Below are 19,479 nucleotides of genomic sequence, written 5' to 3'. Positions count from 1 at the left end.
GGTAGCGATGACGGTGGGATCGGAGGGGTCACAGGAGTGCAAAACGCAGGGGGGGGGGAGTTTGTTGGTGGCGAGGGGATCGTCAGAGGCTGAAGGCTAATCTGGTTTCCGGAAGGCGCGGGTGCCCATGGCAATTGCCCATTTCCCATTATTGACTATGATGCGTCGCTCCTTCTTTAGCTACTGGACCGGGCACTTTGCCTTTTGCACCTGCCCCCTCGGCCCTCGTTTGATGCATTGATGCCTGTTGTTTGACCACTGAAGCTAACCGAGTTCAGTTAGAGAACACATTGCCCTGCTCAACCTCCCAATTCCAACATTGAATTCTTGTTTTATTTCTCCATTTCTCAATCTTTGTTGTCTCTGCTAACCACTTCGTTCTCAATCGACACCTTCTGTGCTGGTAATTTGGCCAGTAGCTGCTCAAACCGTCCCTTGAGTCGACAAAGCCGAGCCTTGAGTTCGGTAAGATCGCTTGCACCCACGGAAGAGGTTTTAACACTGGCACTACTGGACGACGAAGATTCTGATGCATTGGTTGATTCATTTCCTCCGGCTAGAGCCGAATTGTCGGACTGGACACTCGAGGTCGATGAGTTCTCATTCGTGGCAAAAGTACTAGACTCACTCTTGCTTTGTCGAGATTGTTCTTTCCAAGCCCGAACAAGATCGAACTTTGCCCCTGGCACTTTGGCGATATACTCGGCAATCACATAATTGTTCGATGACTCGCATTTGTCGCAGACCTTGGGAAAGACGTGAGTTTTGTCAGGAGACTCATCACACATTTCATGTGAAGTTGATGTCTTGTCGCCACATTTCAGCAGCTCCTCCACTTTCTCGGAACACTGCACCACAGTTTTGATCATGACATGACCGCAAACGAACTGGATAGTATGAGACTCGCACATTTTCAAAATGGTAATTGTATCGTTGAGATTGAGCAAGGGCACGGTCCCAGCAGCATGGCCTGTGTTTATTGCCTTCATCTATGTTTGTGCCCAACGCACATGCAGCTTCAAAATAGACATCTTGACAATGGAGACGAATGCCTTCTTGGTTTTCCTTTGTTACCATGATTGGCAACGAGGCTGTGATACTTGAGCTGTGATACTTGGGCATTCAAGGTCTTTGTCCACGGGATCCTTCCATTCATTGTAAAGTAGATGTACATGAAGTACCATTATCATGATGACATAATGTTGAAAGGGAGTTGTCAGTTGGAATTGGCATCCGGATTAATTATACCGTTCACAGATTGCCATTCTGTATCGCTCTTCAGTGTCAGCCTGCGTAATCGATGAGACGAGGCAGGAGCCCTGTCAACGGCCGAGGGGCCCAAGCCCGCCATTGGACGGAAGCAGGGATAGGCTTCCATGACAAGCTTTTTTACGTGTCTTGTGTCAAGTCTTATCATTCTGAACCAACATTTTGGGAAAGAGCTCCTCCTTCGCTCCTCCCTCACTATGTCATCCTGCATGTGCCTGCCAGATCGACAGAAATCGTAGCTTCCACCAACGTGTCTGCTCTCATTTCTACTAGACTTCTCACTATGAACGACGCATTACTCCGACAATCGGGGGAGACTAGATTCTGCTACAACTCTTAACCATGTCTCATGGCGTCCATTCGGAGGATCCAGCAATGGCGCCATCGACTTTTATTATTTAACCACCACCGCCTCCACCACGATGGAGTACTCCCGCGACTCATCCCACTCCATAACGATGCTAATTGTTTCCCTCTCAAACTCAATTATGTAACGTGATGATCAATAGGAGCTCGAACGTTTGCTGACTACGAATGTCTAGGGTCTTGCGCTGATTTCCGTAAAGCTATAGCCGCACTTTCTTGTATTGACGGAGTCAGCTACTACTAGAGATCTTCTACCACCCATGAACTCTCTCTCTCTCTCTCCTACACATCTCTTAGCACCACCGTCATTACAGCTTGATATTACACATACTCGTAGAGCCAACGCCGTCCCTGCCCTTCTCTCTCCTCCTTCTCCATCCCCCACGTGTCTCCATTCATCATCCAGAAACTCAAAATGGACGTTCGACGAAGATCAAGCTCCAAATCAGAGGCCAAATTCCAACGTCGGCGAACGAGCGTGGTTCATGATGACGCCGCTCTCGCCAATTTCGGTATCAAGCAGGAGTTGAACCGTAACTTTGGCTTCCTGTCTATGCTTGGACTCGCCTTTGCCATCCTCAACTCCTGGACCGCTCTCGGCGCCAGTATGTCTCTGGCTCTTCCCTCCGGTGGTCCCTCTAGTGTCATTTGGGGTCTCATCGTCGCTGGTGTCTGTAACTTGTGCCTTGCTGCATCAATGGCCGAGTTCCTTTCTGCATATCCAACGGCGTGAGTAAACAGAGTCCTCACACATGTCTTATGGTCGTCCTGTACTGACAAAGGCTCTTTCGCTCATATAGAGGAGGTCAATACCACTGGGTAGCAGTCATCAGCTGGAGGCGCTGGGTGCCACTTCTGTCCTGGATCACTGGGTGGATCAACACCGCCGGCTGGGTCGCCCTCTCGGCCACTGCGGGTCTTTTGGGAAGCTCTCTGATCATTGGAATCATCTCCCTCGCCGACCCGTCCTACGAGTCACATCGATGGCACCAATTCCTGATCTATATTGCCTTCAGTCTGATCGCCTTCCTCGTCAATGCCTACCTTACTCGCATTCTTCCCTATATTACCCAAGCCGCCTTGTTTTGGTCCATCACAGGATGGGCAGTCATCTCAATCACCGTCCTCGCTTGCTCCTCCCCAAACTATCAAAGCGGAAGCTTCGTATATGGAGACTTTATCAATGAGACCGGCTGGCCAAATGGTCTAGCATGGCTCCTTGGATTGCTGCAGGGAAGTTTTGGTCTGACTGCTTTTGACGCCGTTGGTATGTCTCCCTGGGCGCCCTTTGGTTCGCTGTTTATCGACTCACATTTTGCAAGCCCACTGTGTTGAAGAACTCGCCGATGCTACCCGGGATGGGCCCAGGATTATGATTGGTTGCGTCTTGATCGGAGTCGTAACTGGTTTCATATATCTTTCGGTACTGCTGTTTGTTTCCAAAGACATCGATACCGTCATCACGTCCCTGGCCGGCCCCATGTTGCAAATCTTCTATGATGCCACCGGCAACAAAGCTGGTGCCATCTGCCTTCTCATGTTTCCCCTGGTCTGCCTGACCGTAAGTAGTCGTCCGTGTGTGACGAAGTACCAAGGATCAGCTGACAAGAGTCTAGTTCGCCGGGATCTCCATCTTGACCACAAGTAGTAGGATGGTGTATGCATTTGCGAGAGATGGAGGTCTTCCAGCCTCTCCATGGTTGGCCAGAATCCACAAAGGACTGGTGGTTCCGTTGAATGCATTGATCTTCACTTCAATCTTGGTCGTCATCTTCGGCTTAATCTTCCTTGGATCGACAAGTGCATACAATGCCATTGTGTCGGCATCGGTGGTGGCACTTGGAGTGACATACGCCATCCCGCCTGCCATCAATTGTCTTCGAGGCCGCAAAATGCTACCTGAAAACCGTCCCTTCAAGATGCCCAATTGGTTGGGATGGATAACCAACTTGGTGAGTATCAAATACGCCCTCAAATGCATCCATCTTGCTGACAGAATAACAGATCGGTATTGCATATGCGATTCTCACCACAGTGCTCTTCATGTTTCCCCCATATGCCGAAGTCACTGGAAGCAACATGAATTACTGTGTGGCAGCATTTGCGATTGTTTTGGTGGTGTCTGTCATTCAATGGTTTGTTGACGGTCGCAAGAATTACACTGGACCGCGACTCGACGTGGAAGCGTTGAAAAAGGGGGAGATTGTGGGAATGGCGCCAGTGGAGAGTAATGCCGAGGACGAGAACGGTCTGATTGGCGTTGGTTCGCGCGATAAGAAAGTCCAGCCAGCTGTATAGTTCGATCGGACTGCAGTTCCTCTGATGTATGTCGTACACTCAAAAATGGTACACATTTGTCGTGATAGCATCATACCATCACGTCGGCCACGCAGGATCTTCCTTCCTTCGAAAGATGGCAATATACTTATTCCCACCATTTCGCGTAACCTTTTTCGACTCTTCAGTCTCCTGACTCATGATCGCAACACACGGATCATCCTTCAACCAATCCTGACCGTCGACACGCTCCCACAACTCAGCAGCATCGCCTGCCTCAGAACCCACGAAATGCTTGACCATCCAACCCGACAACTCCTCGACGTCAGTAATAGTGTAGACCAACCCACCCGGACGCGTCACATACGCATACTCTGCATTGAGTTGTGCCGACACGATCCTTGCTTTATGCTTGCGCTGTTTGAAATGCGGATCTGGGAAACATAAAAACACTTTACTCAGTTGTCCACGAGAGAAGTAATTAGGGAGGAATTTCATCGTGTTGGCTCGAAGACAGGAGATGTTTTGATATGGTGCATGTGAACTTGTCGTCGTTGTCGTTGTCGTGGACATGGACGTGGATTTGGGTACTTGATCGGCATTCTGCGCCCGTAGAGCATGGATCCGACGCACGACATATTCCGTTACTTGGAGTCGTAATTCCATACCTGTACACAAAAGTCAGCTCAACTTACATACCAAGTAAGACATTGGAAGGGACAAGGGAGAAGGGGTTAGATATACCTAGAATCAATGTATCCGGAAAAGCAGGCGACAGAGCCACCAATAACCCACCAAACCCACACCCAATATCCGCAATCTCAATATTTTGGGTCAAGCTCATGTTTCTTCTTGACTGTAATGCGGTATCGTTCCCATCATTATCATCATCATCATTATTGTCCAACTTGACGAAATCAGGATAATGAGTCGACCAATCCATATCTTCAGGCGATGAAGGACTTGATGAGTAAAAATCTTGCGTTAGTCCATAATCACAATCGCCATCTTAATCTCAATCTCCACATTCAAAACAAACTACATTTCCAAGATATCGATCATCAACTTACTAAATCAAAGCATGGTCCGAAAAGGGATTTGCATGAGCTCGTTGACGGTAGAATTTCTTCTTTGGTAATTGAATTGGACGGCCATTGTTGTTGGATGCACTAGGTCCAGTCTCGGTCGAGGATGTAGGTTTCTTGTTGGGGCCTTGGTATTGCTCTTGTGCTTTACGGTATTCGTCCCGTTTTTGCCGTTTATTAGCAGGGCCGACCATGGTGATGGTTAAGAGGGGAGTTGGTGAATTGGTTAGTTACTAGGTAGGTTGTTGATGCTTGAATTTGATATTGAAAAATATGGGCGGAGAAATTGAGAGTATGGTAAGGGAATAATGATTCGCCGAGACCGACATAGTTTAATAGTTCGAGAATTGTTGCCAAGCGTCAACACCACAAGATCTTGGTACCTACACCCATACCGTCTTTCAAGGATTACAATTTCTGTCTGGTTGAGTTTCATTCTTCACTTTTGAGGCTCGTTGATGGATGTCGTTATAGTCTCATGACTCTATGACCCTACTTGAAGTGGCGTTCCAAACCCATAGGGCATCTACCAGGCCGGAGCTAGAGGTCAAGAATGCCTCCTAGCATCTATTCTGCAAGTACCACAACTCTCACCCTTCTCTTCCCCTTTTCTCTAGCCCCTCCTTTCTCCTCTGAGCTCACACGGACTTTGAGCTGTTGGAACAATTCCACGCTCACCGCCTTACTCTCATTACCCTTTTCAAAGACAGTCAAGCGGTAATTGTCCGGTTCGAAATGACTCTCTGGCTTGACGTGATCTGTGCGAACCGCTTGGAAGTCCTCCAGACGCACCAATCCCTCGATGCCAAATTGAGGAACAAATACCACTACTCCATTCTCAAAGACACGCAAGACGTATCCTTCAACGTCGATCGCCGCATCTGGTGTCTTTTCCGCTCGTGCCTTGAGTGCTTGTCCCACGTAGTATTCAATGCTGGCTCGTCCGGCTAGTTGAGCATTTCGATGTCGCAGATTCAGGTTCTGGCACACTCGTTCCAATTTGGTCTTGTTTCGGAGGCCGTCGTCCACAATCTCACTGCCTTGACCATCGTATCCGATCGCATACGCCAGCTGACGGTGAGCGAGAAGATCTCCGTATCGTCGAATGGGACTGGTGAAATGAGTGTAGATTTCGCTCGCCAAACCGTAGTGACGATACTCGGGCTCCGCGTGTGAGCCACTGCAAAAGTACTCTGCCGATGTCATACACCTCGTCGCCATGATTCGAATTAATGTGTTGAAGAACGGGTGCTGAGGATCAACGCACAGATCCAAAGAGTCTGCTAGGGCTTTAGAGCTTGAAACGTCTAGCTCGAATCCGCGCATTTTCTTGAGCTGCTCACTGAGGTCGGCAAAGTTTGAGGCGGGGGGAGTGGCGTGTCTTCGTAATAGGGCTGTCTGTGGGAATACCGACTGAATCTTCTTGGCCACGGTGATGTTCGCGAGAAGCATAAATTCTTCGACGAGGGAGTTCGTAGCCAGGTGTGCTTTCGTCTTGACATCGGCAAGGGAATCGGATGATTCGCTATCTGCCTCGATCCTGACCTCAGGACTCGACAGGTTCAGCGCTCCTGCATCCATTCGCTTCTGCCGAAGCTTTTGAGATAGAGCCAATAGTATGCGCATTCCTTGAGTAAGGTCGTCCGTGGCATTCTTGTCGTCGATACGTTTCTGCGCTTGCTCGTACGAGAATCCCTCTCGAGACAAGATGACAGATTTCGTAAATGTTGCAGAGACCACATCGGCATCTGGGGTGACTTCCCAGATTGTGGAGAAAGCGTAGCGTTCGACATAAGGCTTGAGAGAACACAAGTCAGTTCCCAGCAGCATGGGCAACATGTCAATACGTTTGTCGACAAGATACACAGTAGTGCCTCGGGCTGAGGCCTCGGTATCCATGGCATTGTTGGGTTTGACAAAGTGAGACACATCTGCAATATGAACTCCAACTTCGAAATTTCCATTGGGTAGTGGTCGCGCGTGCAACGCATCATCAATATCCTGACAGTTTGGAGGGTCGATAGAGCAAATGAGAAGATCTCGGAGATCTCTGCGGCCTTTCCAACCAGGATCCGCGCTATCTTGGGGAACTTTCCAGTCGTGCCCTTCGGGCGGGAGACAATCCAACACCGTTTTTGGGAACGGTCGGTATTGGACATCGTATTCGAGCAAAAGAGCCTCCGTTTCGGCTTCCTTAGTTTCAAGTTCGCCAAGAGATCGGATATAATGACCCTCAGGATATCGAGAGTCTCGGTTCCATGAGTCAATCGCAGCAACGATCCGCTTCCCAACCAATTCATCCACTTGACGGGTACGTATCCGTATCTTGGGAATGCGTTTGTCCATTGGAACCAAGAAGACAGTGGTTTGGCGATTGCCAGACCCTTGCGAGGCCGAATCAATCGTCCCCACAAGTTGCCTCCAATTCCTCTTCATCACACCCACCACTCGGCAGGTAGGTTGGGCACGGGTGTCTGCTCCAGCCGTGTGAGCTCGTCGAACTTCTTCTTGCAAGGCACGCCTTTCGCTCTCAGTAACCACAGCCTCCTCGTGTTCTTCGTTCTCGGCATTTTCGTTCTTATTAAGGGCATCTTCATCTAAAATTTGGTCGGAGGGTGACCTCCACTGGTCTTTGGGGAGAATCTCAACAACGACGACATCGCCCGAAACTGAGCGGTTGCTGCTCTCGCGGCCAAGGATGAGGAGTGGTTTGTCAAATGCAGGAACCTTGACAGTGCCCTCGAGATAGTTGAAGGCTGAAACATGAAACACTCCTTGATGGAGTGTGCCCGCCTTGATACCAGTGGTCATACGTGACATGGAGTAATATTCTGGGTAGAACAATTCACCAGACGCCACACGAGCTTCGTGGCTATCGGCGCTCGTGCTGACCATATCGAGGAGACGATCAGCGTCTGTCAAACCACCAACATATTCTCTCAGTGAAAGCGCATTCAACCCTTCTTTCTTTGACTTGGATCTGTTTTCCTGGTCATTGGTGAGGACCACAATGGCAGGCGCCTTCTTCTTGACTGCGCTGGCCAAGTGGGCAGTGTACCAAGACGCAGCTCTTCTGACGGCGCGATCATTCCTGTCATTGATGGTTTCTCCCTCATCTCTCTTGACTGCAGTCTCAGCACGGAATTCGTTGAAAAATAAGTAGAAACGTTTCTCCTCGCTCTTGGTCAGGGCCATAAGTCTGTTGAAAAGGGGAAGACTTCTATTCTTCAGCTCTTCGAGGACGGTTTGAAGGATAATGACGTCGTGGAAATGGTCGGGCTCTTCGAAGAGATCCATTCCACTGAGGAGGACATTTGTGTCAGGCAACAGGTAGTGGCCATCCGGGAAGACTGTAGTACCGACGGGTCGTTTCGACAGGATGAACTTGGGTACTGTTGACATTAGTTTCAAGGAAAAGTCAGTGATAGTAGTAGAACGGAACTCACCATTTCCATTGGCATCTGTCGCCGCGGTTGAAAGACAAGAGGAACATAGTTGCGACGAACAGGCAATGTCTTTTCTCAGATATTGTTCCTTGACAACTTTCTGCACTCGGCCGCTTCGAGTGGATCTGATGAAGACTTTACTAGTGATGTTACTGGCATTCGGGTCTGCTGCGAGCCCTCTTTTCAGGCTCTTCATGATGTGTATGTGTCGGTGGAGGGATGTACACCGTGGGTTGTTGTTTCAATCGAAGTCAAGATCCACGAAATCCGACCATTTTTTGTTCCATGCGGAGAAAACTGCACATGCATTACAGCGAAGCATCGGATACGACGTTATACATTTTATGATCCGCTGAAGAAAGGACCCCTCACGTGCCCCGCTCTTCGACGGCGGAATTTCCGTTCTTCCCCGCAGTTTGATATCAACCAGATCAACCAGATGTACCAAAAACATTGAGATGGATGAGTCTCGCGGAGGATGACATTAATGACAGCTATTTGTTGAGATATTATCAGGTGGGCTCGGTATACACGTATCTACTAACGATTACACTTCACCAACTGCTGGACTGAAACTTGCATGGACCCAGTCACTTCCTACGGAGTACGAAACCAGTCCACATCTCGACCAAGAGAACGGTCGAGTTTGCTCCATATATCATGTCAGCCAAACCACCGTATATCGTGGAACCCAACGGGCCCTCAACATCCACTGACCGACCGGCGACCATCATCTTTCTACACGGCTATGGAGATGACGCCGAAGGAATTCCACTGGGCCTGGCGCAACAGTTTCAGTTCTACAACAAGATACCATATGTGAAATGGATACTCCCCAACGCTCCCCGCAACATGGAAGCCATGACCACTGCATGGTACGCAATTAAAGAATTGCCGAACCCCATGAAGCCACGGATACCGGGAGACGAGGATGCCGAGAATGAAGTGCCCGACGATGAAGAGGGCATTTTACAGAGTACGGCCGTGATCGACGAACTAGTGGAGCAGGAACTCACCAAGGGAACTCCGCCAGATCGAATCATCGTCGGAGGGTTTAGTCAGGGTTGTGCGGTGAGCATGGTATGGGGATTAATAGGGAAATATCGAGACCAGGTTGCTGGGGTGGTGTGTTTGAGTGGATACTTTCCTCTGGCTGAGAGAATTGAACAATTGAGGCGAGAGAGACCAGCGGTCAGTGGAGAGAATGTTGGAAAGAAGAAGTGGTTCTATGTTCACGGCACGAAAGATATGTTGGTGCCTACACGGCTATTCACGCTCGGGAAGGAGAATTTATTGAAGTGGATTAAAGTAGATGACATGGAGGAGCATCTGTATCCGGGAATGGGTCATTCGACTGGTTCGGCCGAATTGAGGGATATGTTGGGGTTCTTCAACAAGGCCATTCCTCCATGATTTTGAATGAGATATCACTGGTCTGTGTTGAGGCATGTTCTGTAGAGGCGACGGAAACGATTATAAGGGATGTTGATGATTCCTTGTGATTCATTATCGTATAATGTTGATAAAGAGTGGCTGAAGGCGGGTTCTTCTTCTCCTTCTTCATCTTCTCCCTCTTGTCCTTCCCAGCATCTTTGATATCTCGAATATTCTCTCCATCATTTCAAGTCGTGATCATCATCGTCGTCTTGTCATCGTCTCGTCATCGTCATTGCTATCGTCCCAATCCGTCAAGGTCCCTTCGTAACTGAATCAGCTCATCAAGGCTGACAGGCCTGGAGTTCCGGAGTCTATCGCGGACAGCTCTATCAAATATATCAAATGACGTCAGCCATCAGCCATCAGCCACCAATAGTGAAATATAGAATCAATCATGAATGACAAGCCGTCTCTTTCCTTGACTTACCGCACCACAACTTCCGCAGGTCTTGCCGCTGCTAATGGAAGCACCGCATTTGGGACAGCCGTTGTGACTCATTCTGGATAGACTGATGGATAGTGTATAAGATGGATTGGTGCGAGTGGACGTCGTAAAGTTGTTGCACGGTTGGTGGGATGGTTGATGGTAGATGTTTGTAGAAGGTTTGGAGAGGATGAGGAGGGTGGGGGAGGGGAACAAGTGAGAATAAATTGATTATTAACAGACAGGCGGAGGACTTGGGCTAGCTCTTAACTAGGTAAGTGGTTATGCTCTTCACTATTAAATAATTGGCTAGTAGGCACCTCTACGTAGTAATTCTACCTAAGTAGCTAAATACTCCCGAGTCCCCTCACGCTTATACTCGTGGATATAGAGCGACACTCCCCCATCGCTCATTGGAAGAATGACTCAACCGACGACAACGACGAGTTTTCGCGGCAGCCTCTGCTCACTCCGCCCCTCTCAAATCTGTCTCCATGTGTCCACGCCGGCGCTTTTAATCTCCTGGTCTCTGTCCTGGTGACTATCATTGAGAGCCAGTCATTGAGGAAGCATTGTGCCACCAGCGGACAATGGTGTTTCAATTTCGATACAGGCGGACCAATAGAGGGTTCACTCCAGGTAACTCCTTCCTTTGTCATGCAGCAGTTTCAGATGGCAAGAATCCCCAAGTCCTATTTGCCTCTTTGAAGGGAGTATGCCTCGATCAGCTGCTGTACCAAGTGGACAGCTTTGATCAGTGGTCGCCTTCCTGGTCGGTTCAACGCCTGGGAGACGCTCTGTCTATGGCTCTCCTCATTAGAGAACTGATGGAATGATCTAGACATTCCGCAGGAGCCATGACCTATATGGCTAGTGTGGTGGGTGTTATTGACAGCAGCACTGTCCCTGGGAGTATATCTCGAGGTCCATCTCGGTGGATCTAAGGCAAACTGCTCCGGTAGCCTGTCGACAGAAGATCAGTGTCCAGAGCTTCTCTCTCACGGCACGGAGGTTTGAATCCTCTGTCAGAACGCCGTCCTCACGGCTGCTTTCCGGTGTGCTACTTCCTTGGCCGTCTCTATGGCAAGCTGTTCACATTTCAGCCTCCAATTTCCAGTGTATTGTGTTATGTTATCTCTCGGCCTTTTCGGTTCTGGGTTCCCAAAGAGAAGAGTCAGCGGATTTTATCGAAGCTACTATCTCATGAAACTTACTTAGGATCAGGCTCAGTGGCATTGTCATTTCGATCACATCAATGTTGGAGTCAGTGTTTCCAGTACGGGCCCACTTCTAGTGCTGGACGATCGATGTTATCGCTCGACAGTATTCCGAGCTGAGACGAAGAGTCCGTCCAATGGCGGCAATGCCTCCTGGGATGGTCTGAATATGGGCGAGGCAACACAAGAACTGGGACACAGTTCGATATCTTTTGATACATCATGACTAAATGTTCCGTTTTGTTATCTTCTTTCCGGATGATCTGAAGCTTTCGACGTCGTATTGTCTGGAACCGGGTACAGGATGGGTACTAGATTGATAAGACCACGAAACCTCGTGTCGCGCAGCCCATTTGCCGACTTTTGAAACATCAATCTATGACAACCTAAGTCGGGTACGGAAGATTTACACTTGAACACGGCTTCATGGTAGATACGGCTCTGGTTTTGCTGGGTCGCCCATTGGCGGTGGTATTAAGACGCCGAAATCACGGACGCCTTGCGCCCGTATTGCGGGGTCATTTTGAAGATAGGTGTTCGTGGACTTGCGCCTGTCCCCACCATGCTTCCGAGGCCAATGTCAATCTCTGTGACACATCTGGTATTTAGATATAGCGAGCAGGAAGAAAAGGGGTCCGGGTTGGTGGAAAACTGGGTACGGTTGCTATGCCGAGCTTCGGACCGACCGTCCGTCCACTATCATGGTCCAATATTGGCCAATAATGCAGCATACCAACCCCCTGTCTTGCCAGAAATATAAGCCATATTAGTTTGAGCCTATTCTCTCCACGCAACCGCGCTATTCCACTCACAGCGGGGTCTTTGCTCACAGGTACCTCTCGCTCACGACTCCTACGATGGCCCTGAACCGCTCTTTCAAGTTGAACACAGGAGCCAGTATCCCTGCGGTGGGATTTGGTACCTGGCAGGCAGCGCCCCGAGAAGTCGAGGAAGCCGTTGAGATTGCTTTGAAAGCCGGTTATCGTCACATCGATTGCGCTGCAGTCTATGGTAACGAGGCTGAAGTAGGAGCGGGAATCAAGGCTTCCGGTGTGAAGCGCGAGGACATTTTCATCACCTCTAAGCTCTGGAACACGAACCATGACTCCTACGTTGATGTAGAGCGGGCCCTGAATACTTCTCTCCAGGACCTCGGCCTCGAATACCTTGATCTCTACTTGATGCACTGGCCGGTCGCCTTCGCACCAGGTACAATACCATTCCCTCTAGATAGTGAAGGCGTGCTTAAACTATCCAACACATCCTACACCAAAACCTGGAAGTTCATGGAGGATTTATTACAGACCGGCAAAATTAGGGCAATCGGGGTCTCAAACTTCAACATTCGCCGTTTAAAGAAGATCCTCGATGTCTGCAAAGTGGTCCCAGCGGTTAACCAGATCGAGGCACATCCATATCTCCAACAGCCTAACTTACTAGCATTTTGCAACGAACAGGGAATTCTAATCGAAGCATACAGTCCTCTCGGCAATAATGTATATGGACAGCCCAGAGTGGTGGATGACGAACTTGTACATTCTATAGGGAAGAGCTTAGGCATGGACCCTGGTCAGGTGTTGGTGAGCTGGGCAGTTCAGAGAGGCACGATCGTCCTGCCAAAAAGTGTTACAAAAAGTCGGATCGTTGGCAATTTTCAAGATCAGATACTCCCTCAACAGGCTTTCGCCGCGCTGAATGGCCTGGAGCGCCACAAGCGATACTCCTTCTTCCCTCAGTGGGGGTTCGACACCTTTGACGAGTTCGGGGCAGAGAAAGTGAAGATGGTTGCACTGGACAGTGGAGCGTTGAACAAGTCTACATGCATCGTGTAGTGCAATCAACTTTTGTACAGATAGGCCAACAATCACGAAGTCTTTGCTTGACAGAAACTACTTGTGGCTGTCAACGGGTATGAGTACCCCTTTATAGATTTTTAGCACCTCTCGTATCGTGTGCCGTACATAAGCTTTTTCACGGCGTTCAAGACTCTATTTCCTCGTGGCATGTATTGTAGACTATGTTGGAGAGCTCAAGGCTGGTGTGGCAACTCTCCCAATAAATCTCCCATGAACACTGTTCTCAAGATCATAGATCATCCTGTGGTATTCGTCCCGTCTTCGTGGGTCTGAAAATCCTTGGAACTCGCATTTTTTTTATATTTTTATATGGCTGGAAGGCGATGAGAGATACTGAAAACGACTCGGGACAGTTCTTTTGATGGTCCTCCGGTCTATAACGCCTCAGCTATACTGCCTCCGATGTCTGCTCGGTCTACATCGAGTTCCCCATCGGATTTCAGAAACACAAAAAGAGCATATCAAATCACTGGAGTTGAACGAGTGAGGCCCCTTTACTTCTGGACCTGCAGTGAGTGCGCGTGAATTGAGGGAAAAGTGGAACTGACAGTGTTGGGCCGATCCTCCGCCTGGGGCTCCTGCCGCAGGGGAGGATGCGGCCAGAGTTGAGGCAGGAGCCAGCTGGAATGGCTCCTGGCCTACATCTCTCTGAGTTATCTCTCCCCTCCTGTTTTAGAGCTTAGCTAGAGAATAGAAGACCTTTACAGACAGGGTTTGGCGGCGATAGAGCCATCAACAATCCTTTTCAGCATCTAACTAGATTGGTGTAAGATGTCTATATTTCAACTGTTTTACAGTGTTAATAAAAGCCTGGTAAAGTAGTAGAAACTTGTCAGGTCTCACCTTTTACTTCTTCAAGCACATGAACTGTACGAACTAAAAGAGAGGTCTAAGGGAAATACACCAGATTGAAATCACTGCTTTCACTTTTCACTCCGCCCCACATGCTCTCCCCTTACTGTGAATACACGCAAAACTCTGTCTTCGCTGTCGATCTGCTGGCTCTGTAGCTTGCCTTCATGATTGGCTTGCCCTCAAGATACACGAGACAACGCATCTGTTTCATTTGGCGGCTTCGACGTCAGATTTCGCCTCAACTTTGATGGGAAGTTCTTCAACAGTTCCCTCCCCATGGAGAAGCTCGACTTGATCCTATCCATTGAATTAGTCACAATGTGTCTCTCCAGAGCATCTAGCAGTTCCAGTATCTTCGCTGGGAAAAAGAGCGGATGTTTGACTGCTTGCGAGGTGGACTTACTCCGAATATGGCCGCAATTTCTTCCAGCGGCAGCCCCAGTGTATCCGGAAAGTAGAGAAGGATGATAATCGCCGCCACAGTGCCTGGAATGATCAGGCACAGGTAGAATTTCCATCCAATATTCCTAAAAAAAGAAAAACACTCCATCAGCGGCGTTCATCAATGATATTATGATGTTCAGGATCGGATCATACGCAAAAGCAGTCGGAGCGGACTGTAGCCAAATGACGTTCATCGCTGCCAGCGTACTGCATCCCATTGACACTCCTTTGGCGCGGAGGTGGTTCGGGAAAATTTCTCCCAAGTAGACAAACATCGTGCTGTCCATGCAGAATTGATAGATGAAAACGAACACGAACAACATGGCAACAGCAGCCCTTAGAGCAGCAGTATTATCGGTCCCCACGAAGTTGGCGACAAGTGCAGCTTCAATACTTAGGCATGTCTGACAGCCGAGAAGACCGACCCCGATGAAAATCTGGCGTGGAACATAGTCAATGACGAGAAGAGCCAGACAACCGCCACCCCAACCGAGTGTTAGCCAAGCTGCAGCATAGATCAACTGTACGTCTGTGGCAAAACCGAGACTCCCGTAAATCTGTATCACTGTTAGTAAATCAAGCACATAGGCTCATCGTTTTCTGCAGGACAGCTCACCATAGGCCCATAGTCTAACCAAAGAATGCCCTGATCAGCCCTGAAATAGTTGAATAGACGTCAACAAAGACTTACTGTTGATCACCAAGACACCCGAGCACTGAATAGCAGCCATAATAAAAATGGCGATACCGCTACGTTTCCGGTAGCTTGGCTTTGCGAACATCGCCCAATACGAGGATGGAAGTGTTCTGTCAAGGGCAGTCTGTGCCTCTATCTGAAGGATTTCAATGGCGGCTTCCTCTGGCGCATGAAGCTTAAGCAAAACCTTTCGGGCTTCCTCCTTTCGATCGTTGAGCATTAGCCAACGAGGAGATTCTGGCAAGAAGAAGAGAGCGATTATAAGCACAAGCGAAGGGAAGCACTGAATGGCTGTTTACACGTCAGAAATGAGCTGAAGAAGGAAATGGTGTGCCAGAAGGGATATGAGCCATACCAAAGGGTGCCCTCCATGCATTTGGACTATCGACCAAAAAGAACGCGTAGCCAACCCAGCAGGAAAGTGAATAGCCGAATAGCAAACAAGCTCCGTTAAGGCCGACAAAAGCTCCCCGGAATGCCGGAGGGGCAACTTCTGTCATCCAAATGACACAGGCCGCAAGTTCCATGTAGGTGCTGAGTATGTGACATTAGCCCATACTCGAGAACAGGACAGGGTGGGGAAGCTTACCCAGCGCCTGATATAAATCGAAAGACGATGAACTGGATAACATTGACAGAGCCCGCTAGCACAGCGGCTGAGATGAGCATGATCAAAGCCGACTGAAGCGATGATTAGATGCCTTCCCGACCAGACACAGTGCTGAGTACTTACGGTACCAATAGCCACTCTCCGACCCCATCTGTCGGCGAGAAAAGGGGTGGTCAGGCAAAATATGGCACAGCCGGCAAAGAACAAGCCCTGAATGAAAACGACGGTCAACAGAGAAATCTCCCAATCACACGCGCCGGGCAATTCTCACATTCATAGAAGAGATCAATGCGGTGGCATCTGACCGGGTGTCAAGTTCGAAGTATGTGATAAAGGACGGTTGCGCTACGACGGTTATTAGAGTCGCTCTCATGCTGATTCAGGGCGCATTTCGTACCAATAGTTGGCCCGATGACACCGCACGAGTAGCCGAATGCGAGACTTCCCAACCCCACACACAACATCTTACGCCTGGATTAGCCCGTTCCCTTTCATAGTTGGATTTGGAATAGGACAACAACATACCGTAAATAGAGTGTATGGTCTCCATTGGCGTTTGTGGGAGTGCTCGATATGCCCTTGAGGGTTATCATGAGCCTCAATAGATGAAATCATGTTAGGCAAATATTGCTTCTGTGCGGCAACAATGTTTCAAGAGTATGGGTTCTAGGAAGGTTTGTTTTGGCTGTCAGGCTATAGGACTTGAAAGTTCAGAATTCCATGTGTCGAAATAGGTTTCTACTTTATATCGTTCCAGATGGAATGTCTCCCCGTGAGGCATCAAACCACTATCGCTCTGAGCTCATTCCATGTCTACCAAGGAGATACCGAAAGATATGGTATGGTCCCATCTAGGTTCGACACCTTGGTAGCTGGCCCAGGTTGTCGCAGATCCAAGCCTTATCATTCACCCACAACAAAAGAACTGCATAAACCATCGTACTTTCGGGATTACTTTCGGGACGGCATGGCACGTCAAGCGTGTGCAGAGATAAGGCATCCGATTCGCGATGATCTCAAAGACTACATTGTACAGAGGACCTGGATTGAGTATGTCTGGGCTGAATCGGGTGTCACGATGTCAGCTTCGCGAATTCAAGCATTATCAGGCGAGGGGCATTTTCCGTCCTGCTCACGGTGGAGACTTCGGCGTAAGTGGATCAACACGGGTCACAAATCCGGCCTGGGGTCCGTGTCAACGGATCAACCCTTATCAAACCACCATTTGTGTATCAGTTTATCGGGAACATACTTTTACCTAAGACTGTACGGAGTGTCTGGGCTGTTCATGTTGGGTGTAGGTCAAGGAATTCGGCCAAATGCCTCATAAAATCACCATGCCATGATCAATAAAGGCGTTACTTCATGAGATGAGACGTCTATCTTCACTTGATCTCCCGTGTTCTTGAAAGTCAATTACCAGAGTTTCCAGACCTAGCATAATCACTATCCTACCAAGAGCCACCTAAGCAGTTATATCTTGAACATGTCAACCGTTCGAGACCTCGAGTTTGGATCTCGTAACTCTACTGGGGAATGGGCCGCTTTCAGCTGGGATGACACTGTCCATGGCCCCCAGACAAAGGGCGAATTAGTGGTCATTCGTAATGGAGGCACATCGGGATCTATATCCTCTGGACTTTGGCGGACGGGCAAGGATATGCCAGGTTGCAATCCAGACAGTACCTGCGACGTGGTTTACTCAGCACCATTGGGGGACGAAACGATGTTGATCTTGGAAGGCTCGTGCCATGTGACGGTGAAGTCCACGGGCAAGGTGCATCATTTTACAGCAGGATCAATCTTGAGTCACCCTAAGTATCTCGATATTACCTGGCACAGCGATGGACCTTTTCTCAAGAAGTTCTGGACGATTTTTGACTCTCCTCTTCCCGGGACTAAGGGCGATGATTTCTATACTGGACACATCAATGACAATCCCGAGAAATGGACTCCCTTCACCTGGGAAGAGCCGGGCCAGCAAGCGCAGTCAGCCGGCGAAATGAATCTGGTGCGCGAGACGGGTTCCACGGGAACCTTGAAGGTCGGTGTCTGGCGTACGGGCCGAGACATGCCGGGCTGCAAGCCTGATGGCTCTGTTACATTTGACTACAGTGCACCCCTCGGCGATGAAACGATCATGATACTGGAGGGTCTGGTGACAGTGGTCGAACGTGAGAGTGGGAAGACTCACGAGTTTAAAGGAGGCGATATCATCGCGCTCCCGTCAGGCCTGCCAATTACTTGGACGTCTCAGGCACCCTTTGTGAAAGCTTTCTTCGTTCTCACTAACGGGGATAAGGTCAGTTGAGCAATCAGCACGCCTATGACTTTTTTTTTGAGCGGAACGCTGGGCTGGATGAGCAGGTTTGAGCTAGTGCGAAATCAGGATCAATTACGGCACTACGAGACGGAGAATTAGATAGAAATAACTTCAACAAGTTGCGAGATCTTGCCGAATTCCCAACTCTCACATCCACGCTGTTTCTTCCACAGGAAAGTTGGCAGTGTTGTCAGTGGTATGTGTGCCAAGCGGGTCTCTAAGTGTCAAATTTTCCTGTCTTCCGTCGTTCGATGTCGGGAAAAAATCAGGGTTTGATATTTCGAAGAAGTCAAGGAGGTCTTCGGATTGGTATGGCGGCATCGGTTCCTCCAACGGTGGAAGATTGGGACTTGGACAGCTAGTTGGAGCGTCCCAGTTGTCCACACTCTCCCAAAGCGCAGTGAGGCGAGGCAGGTGGTTTTTACCATTCTCAAAGTCTAGGAGTCGTTGAGAGCTCGCGGCATACTTGCGGAGACGCTGAAGTCTTGCAGCCTATATTGCAACCAACCGTCAGTCAATATCTTGTTATCATAGGTGCTTTCCCGATGGCGGGTTCAAGCAGTACATACCATTCGTGCAGCAGCTTTCCAGTACCGTGACATATCTTGCAAGAAGTTGAGGCCGTCATTATAGTGCTGCAAAGAAGATCGTTGCACTTCTTTCCTTTTGTCGCATAGATATAGGAGATGGATAGAGCCGGCAACCATGATGCAATAGCCCCTAAAGCTCGAGACTGTGACATAGCAGTCAAGGGCCTGCTCATCTTGCAGCCTGGATAACGCTTCGGCGTGCGATCTGCTCGATGTCCAGGCTCTGTCCAAGAAATCAAGTGGTACCCGACTTGTGTCGTTGAATATTCTTTGTTGAAGAAGGAATGGATGGTGCAACAGACATCCTGAGAGATGGAACAGAGCTCGTGCATACATCAAAGGCCCCACAATCTGTTGATGCTTTGCATTATCCGGGAATGGCCGAGTCCGCGTATCATTCACACCCTGATTGATCGGGAAGTTCTGTCGAATTCGCAACAACGTCGTTCCAAGTGCAGTATAAGGCGATGTGGATGACCATGGAACGACATCTTGAAGACTCTTGTCTCCGCGTAGCGTGTATTGCACTACACGGTTCAAGGTAGCTGACATGAGAATCAGGAGTGCGAAATGACTGAGTGGC

At 49.1% G+C, this 19,479-nt stretch overlaps 4 protein-coding genes across 4 annotated transcripts; 2 read left to right on the top strand and 2 right to left on the bottom strand.

Annotated features, from left to right (window-relative positions):
- Positions 1-1,639: 1,639 nt before the first annotated feature.
- On the top strand, positions 1,640-4,068 carry PV10_02768 (uncharacterized protein). The gene is made up of 5 exons (XM_016367125.1): positions 1,640-2,364; positions 2,436-2,902; positions 2,958-3,196; positions 3,252-3,587; positions 3,640-4,068. The coding sequence occupies exons 1-5, from the start codon at positions 2,051-2,053 to the stop codon at positions 3,931-3,933; spliced, it is 1,650 nt and encodes a 549-aa protein (XP_016226643.1). The 5' UTR covers positions 1,640-2,050; the 3' UTR covers positions 3,934-4,068.
- On the bottom strand, positions 3,892-5,225 carry PV10_02767 (tRNA (guanine-N(7)-)-methyltransferase). The gene is made up of 3 exons (XM_016367124.1): positions 4,983-5,225; positions 4,657-4,874; positions 3,892-4,580 (listed from the first exon to the last, which is right to left on the bottom strand). The coding sequence occupies exons 1-3, from the start codon at positions 5,189-5,191 to the stop codon at positions 4,012-4,014; spliced, it is 996 nt and encodes a 331-aa protein (XP_016226642.1). The 5' UTR covers positions 5,192-5,225; the 3' UTR covers positions 3,892-4,011.
- Positions 5,226-5,447: 222 nt separating this feature from the next.
- On the bottom strand, positions 5,448-8,639 carry PV10_02766 (uncharacterized protein; the record flags this gene model as incomplete). Its single annotated transcript, XM_016367123.1, has 2 exons — positions 5,448-8,389; positions 8,444-8,639. 2 exons carry the CDS (start codon positions 8,637-8,639, stop codon positions 5,565-5,567), a joined length of 3,021 nt encoding a protein of 1,006 aa, XP_016226641.1. The 3' UTR covers positions 5,448-5,564.
- Positions 8,640-8,888: 249 nt separating this feature from the next.
- Positions 8,889-9,977, top strand: PV10_02765 (uncharacterized protein). The gene has a single exon (XM_016367122.1). It carries the CDS (start codon positions 9,104-9,106, stop codon positions 9,854-9,856), a length of 753 nt encoding a protein of 250 aa, XP_016226640.1. The 5' UTR covers positions 8,889-9,103; the 3' UTR covers positions 9,857-9,977.
- The last annotated feature ends 9,502 nt before the right edge of the window (positions 9,978-19,479 follow it).

The sequence above is a fragment of the Exophiala mesophila genome (genome assembly GCF_000836275.1).
Source record: "Exophiala mesophila strain CBS 40295 unplaced genomic scaffold supercont1.2, whole genome shotgun sequence".
NCBI lineage: Eukaryota > Fungi > Ascomycota > Eurotiomycetes > Chaetothyriales > Herpotrichiellaceae > Exophiala > Exophiala mesophila.
This window is presented reverse-complemented; position numbering and strand designations above follow the sequence as displayed.

Coding starts and splice junctions, on each gene's coding strand:
- PV10_02768 (XM_016367125.1), top strand. CDS start 2,051: ATGGACGTTCGACGAAGATCAAGCTCCAAATCAGAGGCCAAATTCCAA. Junction 2,903..2,957: donor GACTGCTTTTGACGCCGTTG/GTATGTCTCCCT, acceptor ACATTTTGCAAG/CCCACTGTGTTGAAGAACTC. Junction 3,197..3,251: donor TTCCCCTGGTCTGCCTGACC/GTAAGTAGTCGT, acceptor ACAAGAGTCTAG/TTCGCCGGGATCTCCATCTT.
- PV10_02767 (XM_016367124.1), bottom strand. CDS start 5,191: ATGGTCGGCCCTGCTAATAAACGGCAAAAACGGGACGAATACCGTAAA. Junction 4,875..4,982: donor TCGGACCATGCTTTGATTTA/GTAAGTTGATGA, acceptor TTACTCATCAAG/TCCTTCATCGCCTGAAGATA. Junction 4,581..4,656: donor TCCGGATACATTGATTCTAG/GTATATCTAACC, acceptor TTTTGTGTACAG/GTATGGAATTACGACTCCAA.
- PV10_02765 (XM_016367122.1), top strand. CDS start 9,104: ATGTCAGCCAAACCACCGTATATCGTGGAACCCAACGGGCCCTCAACA.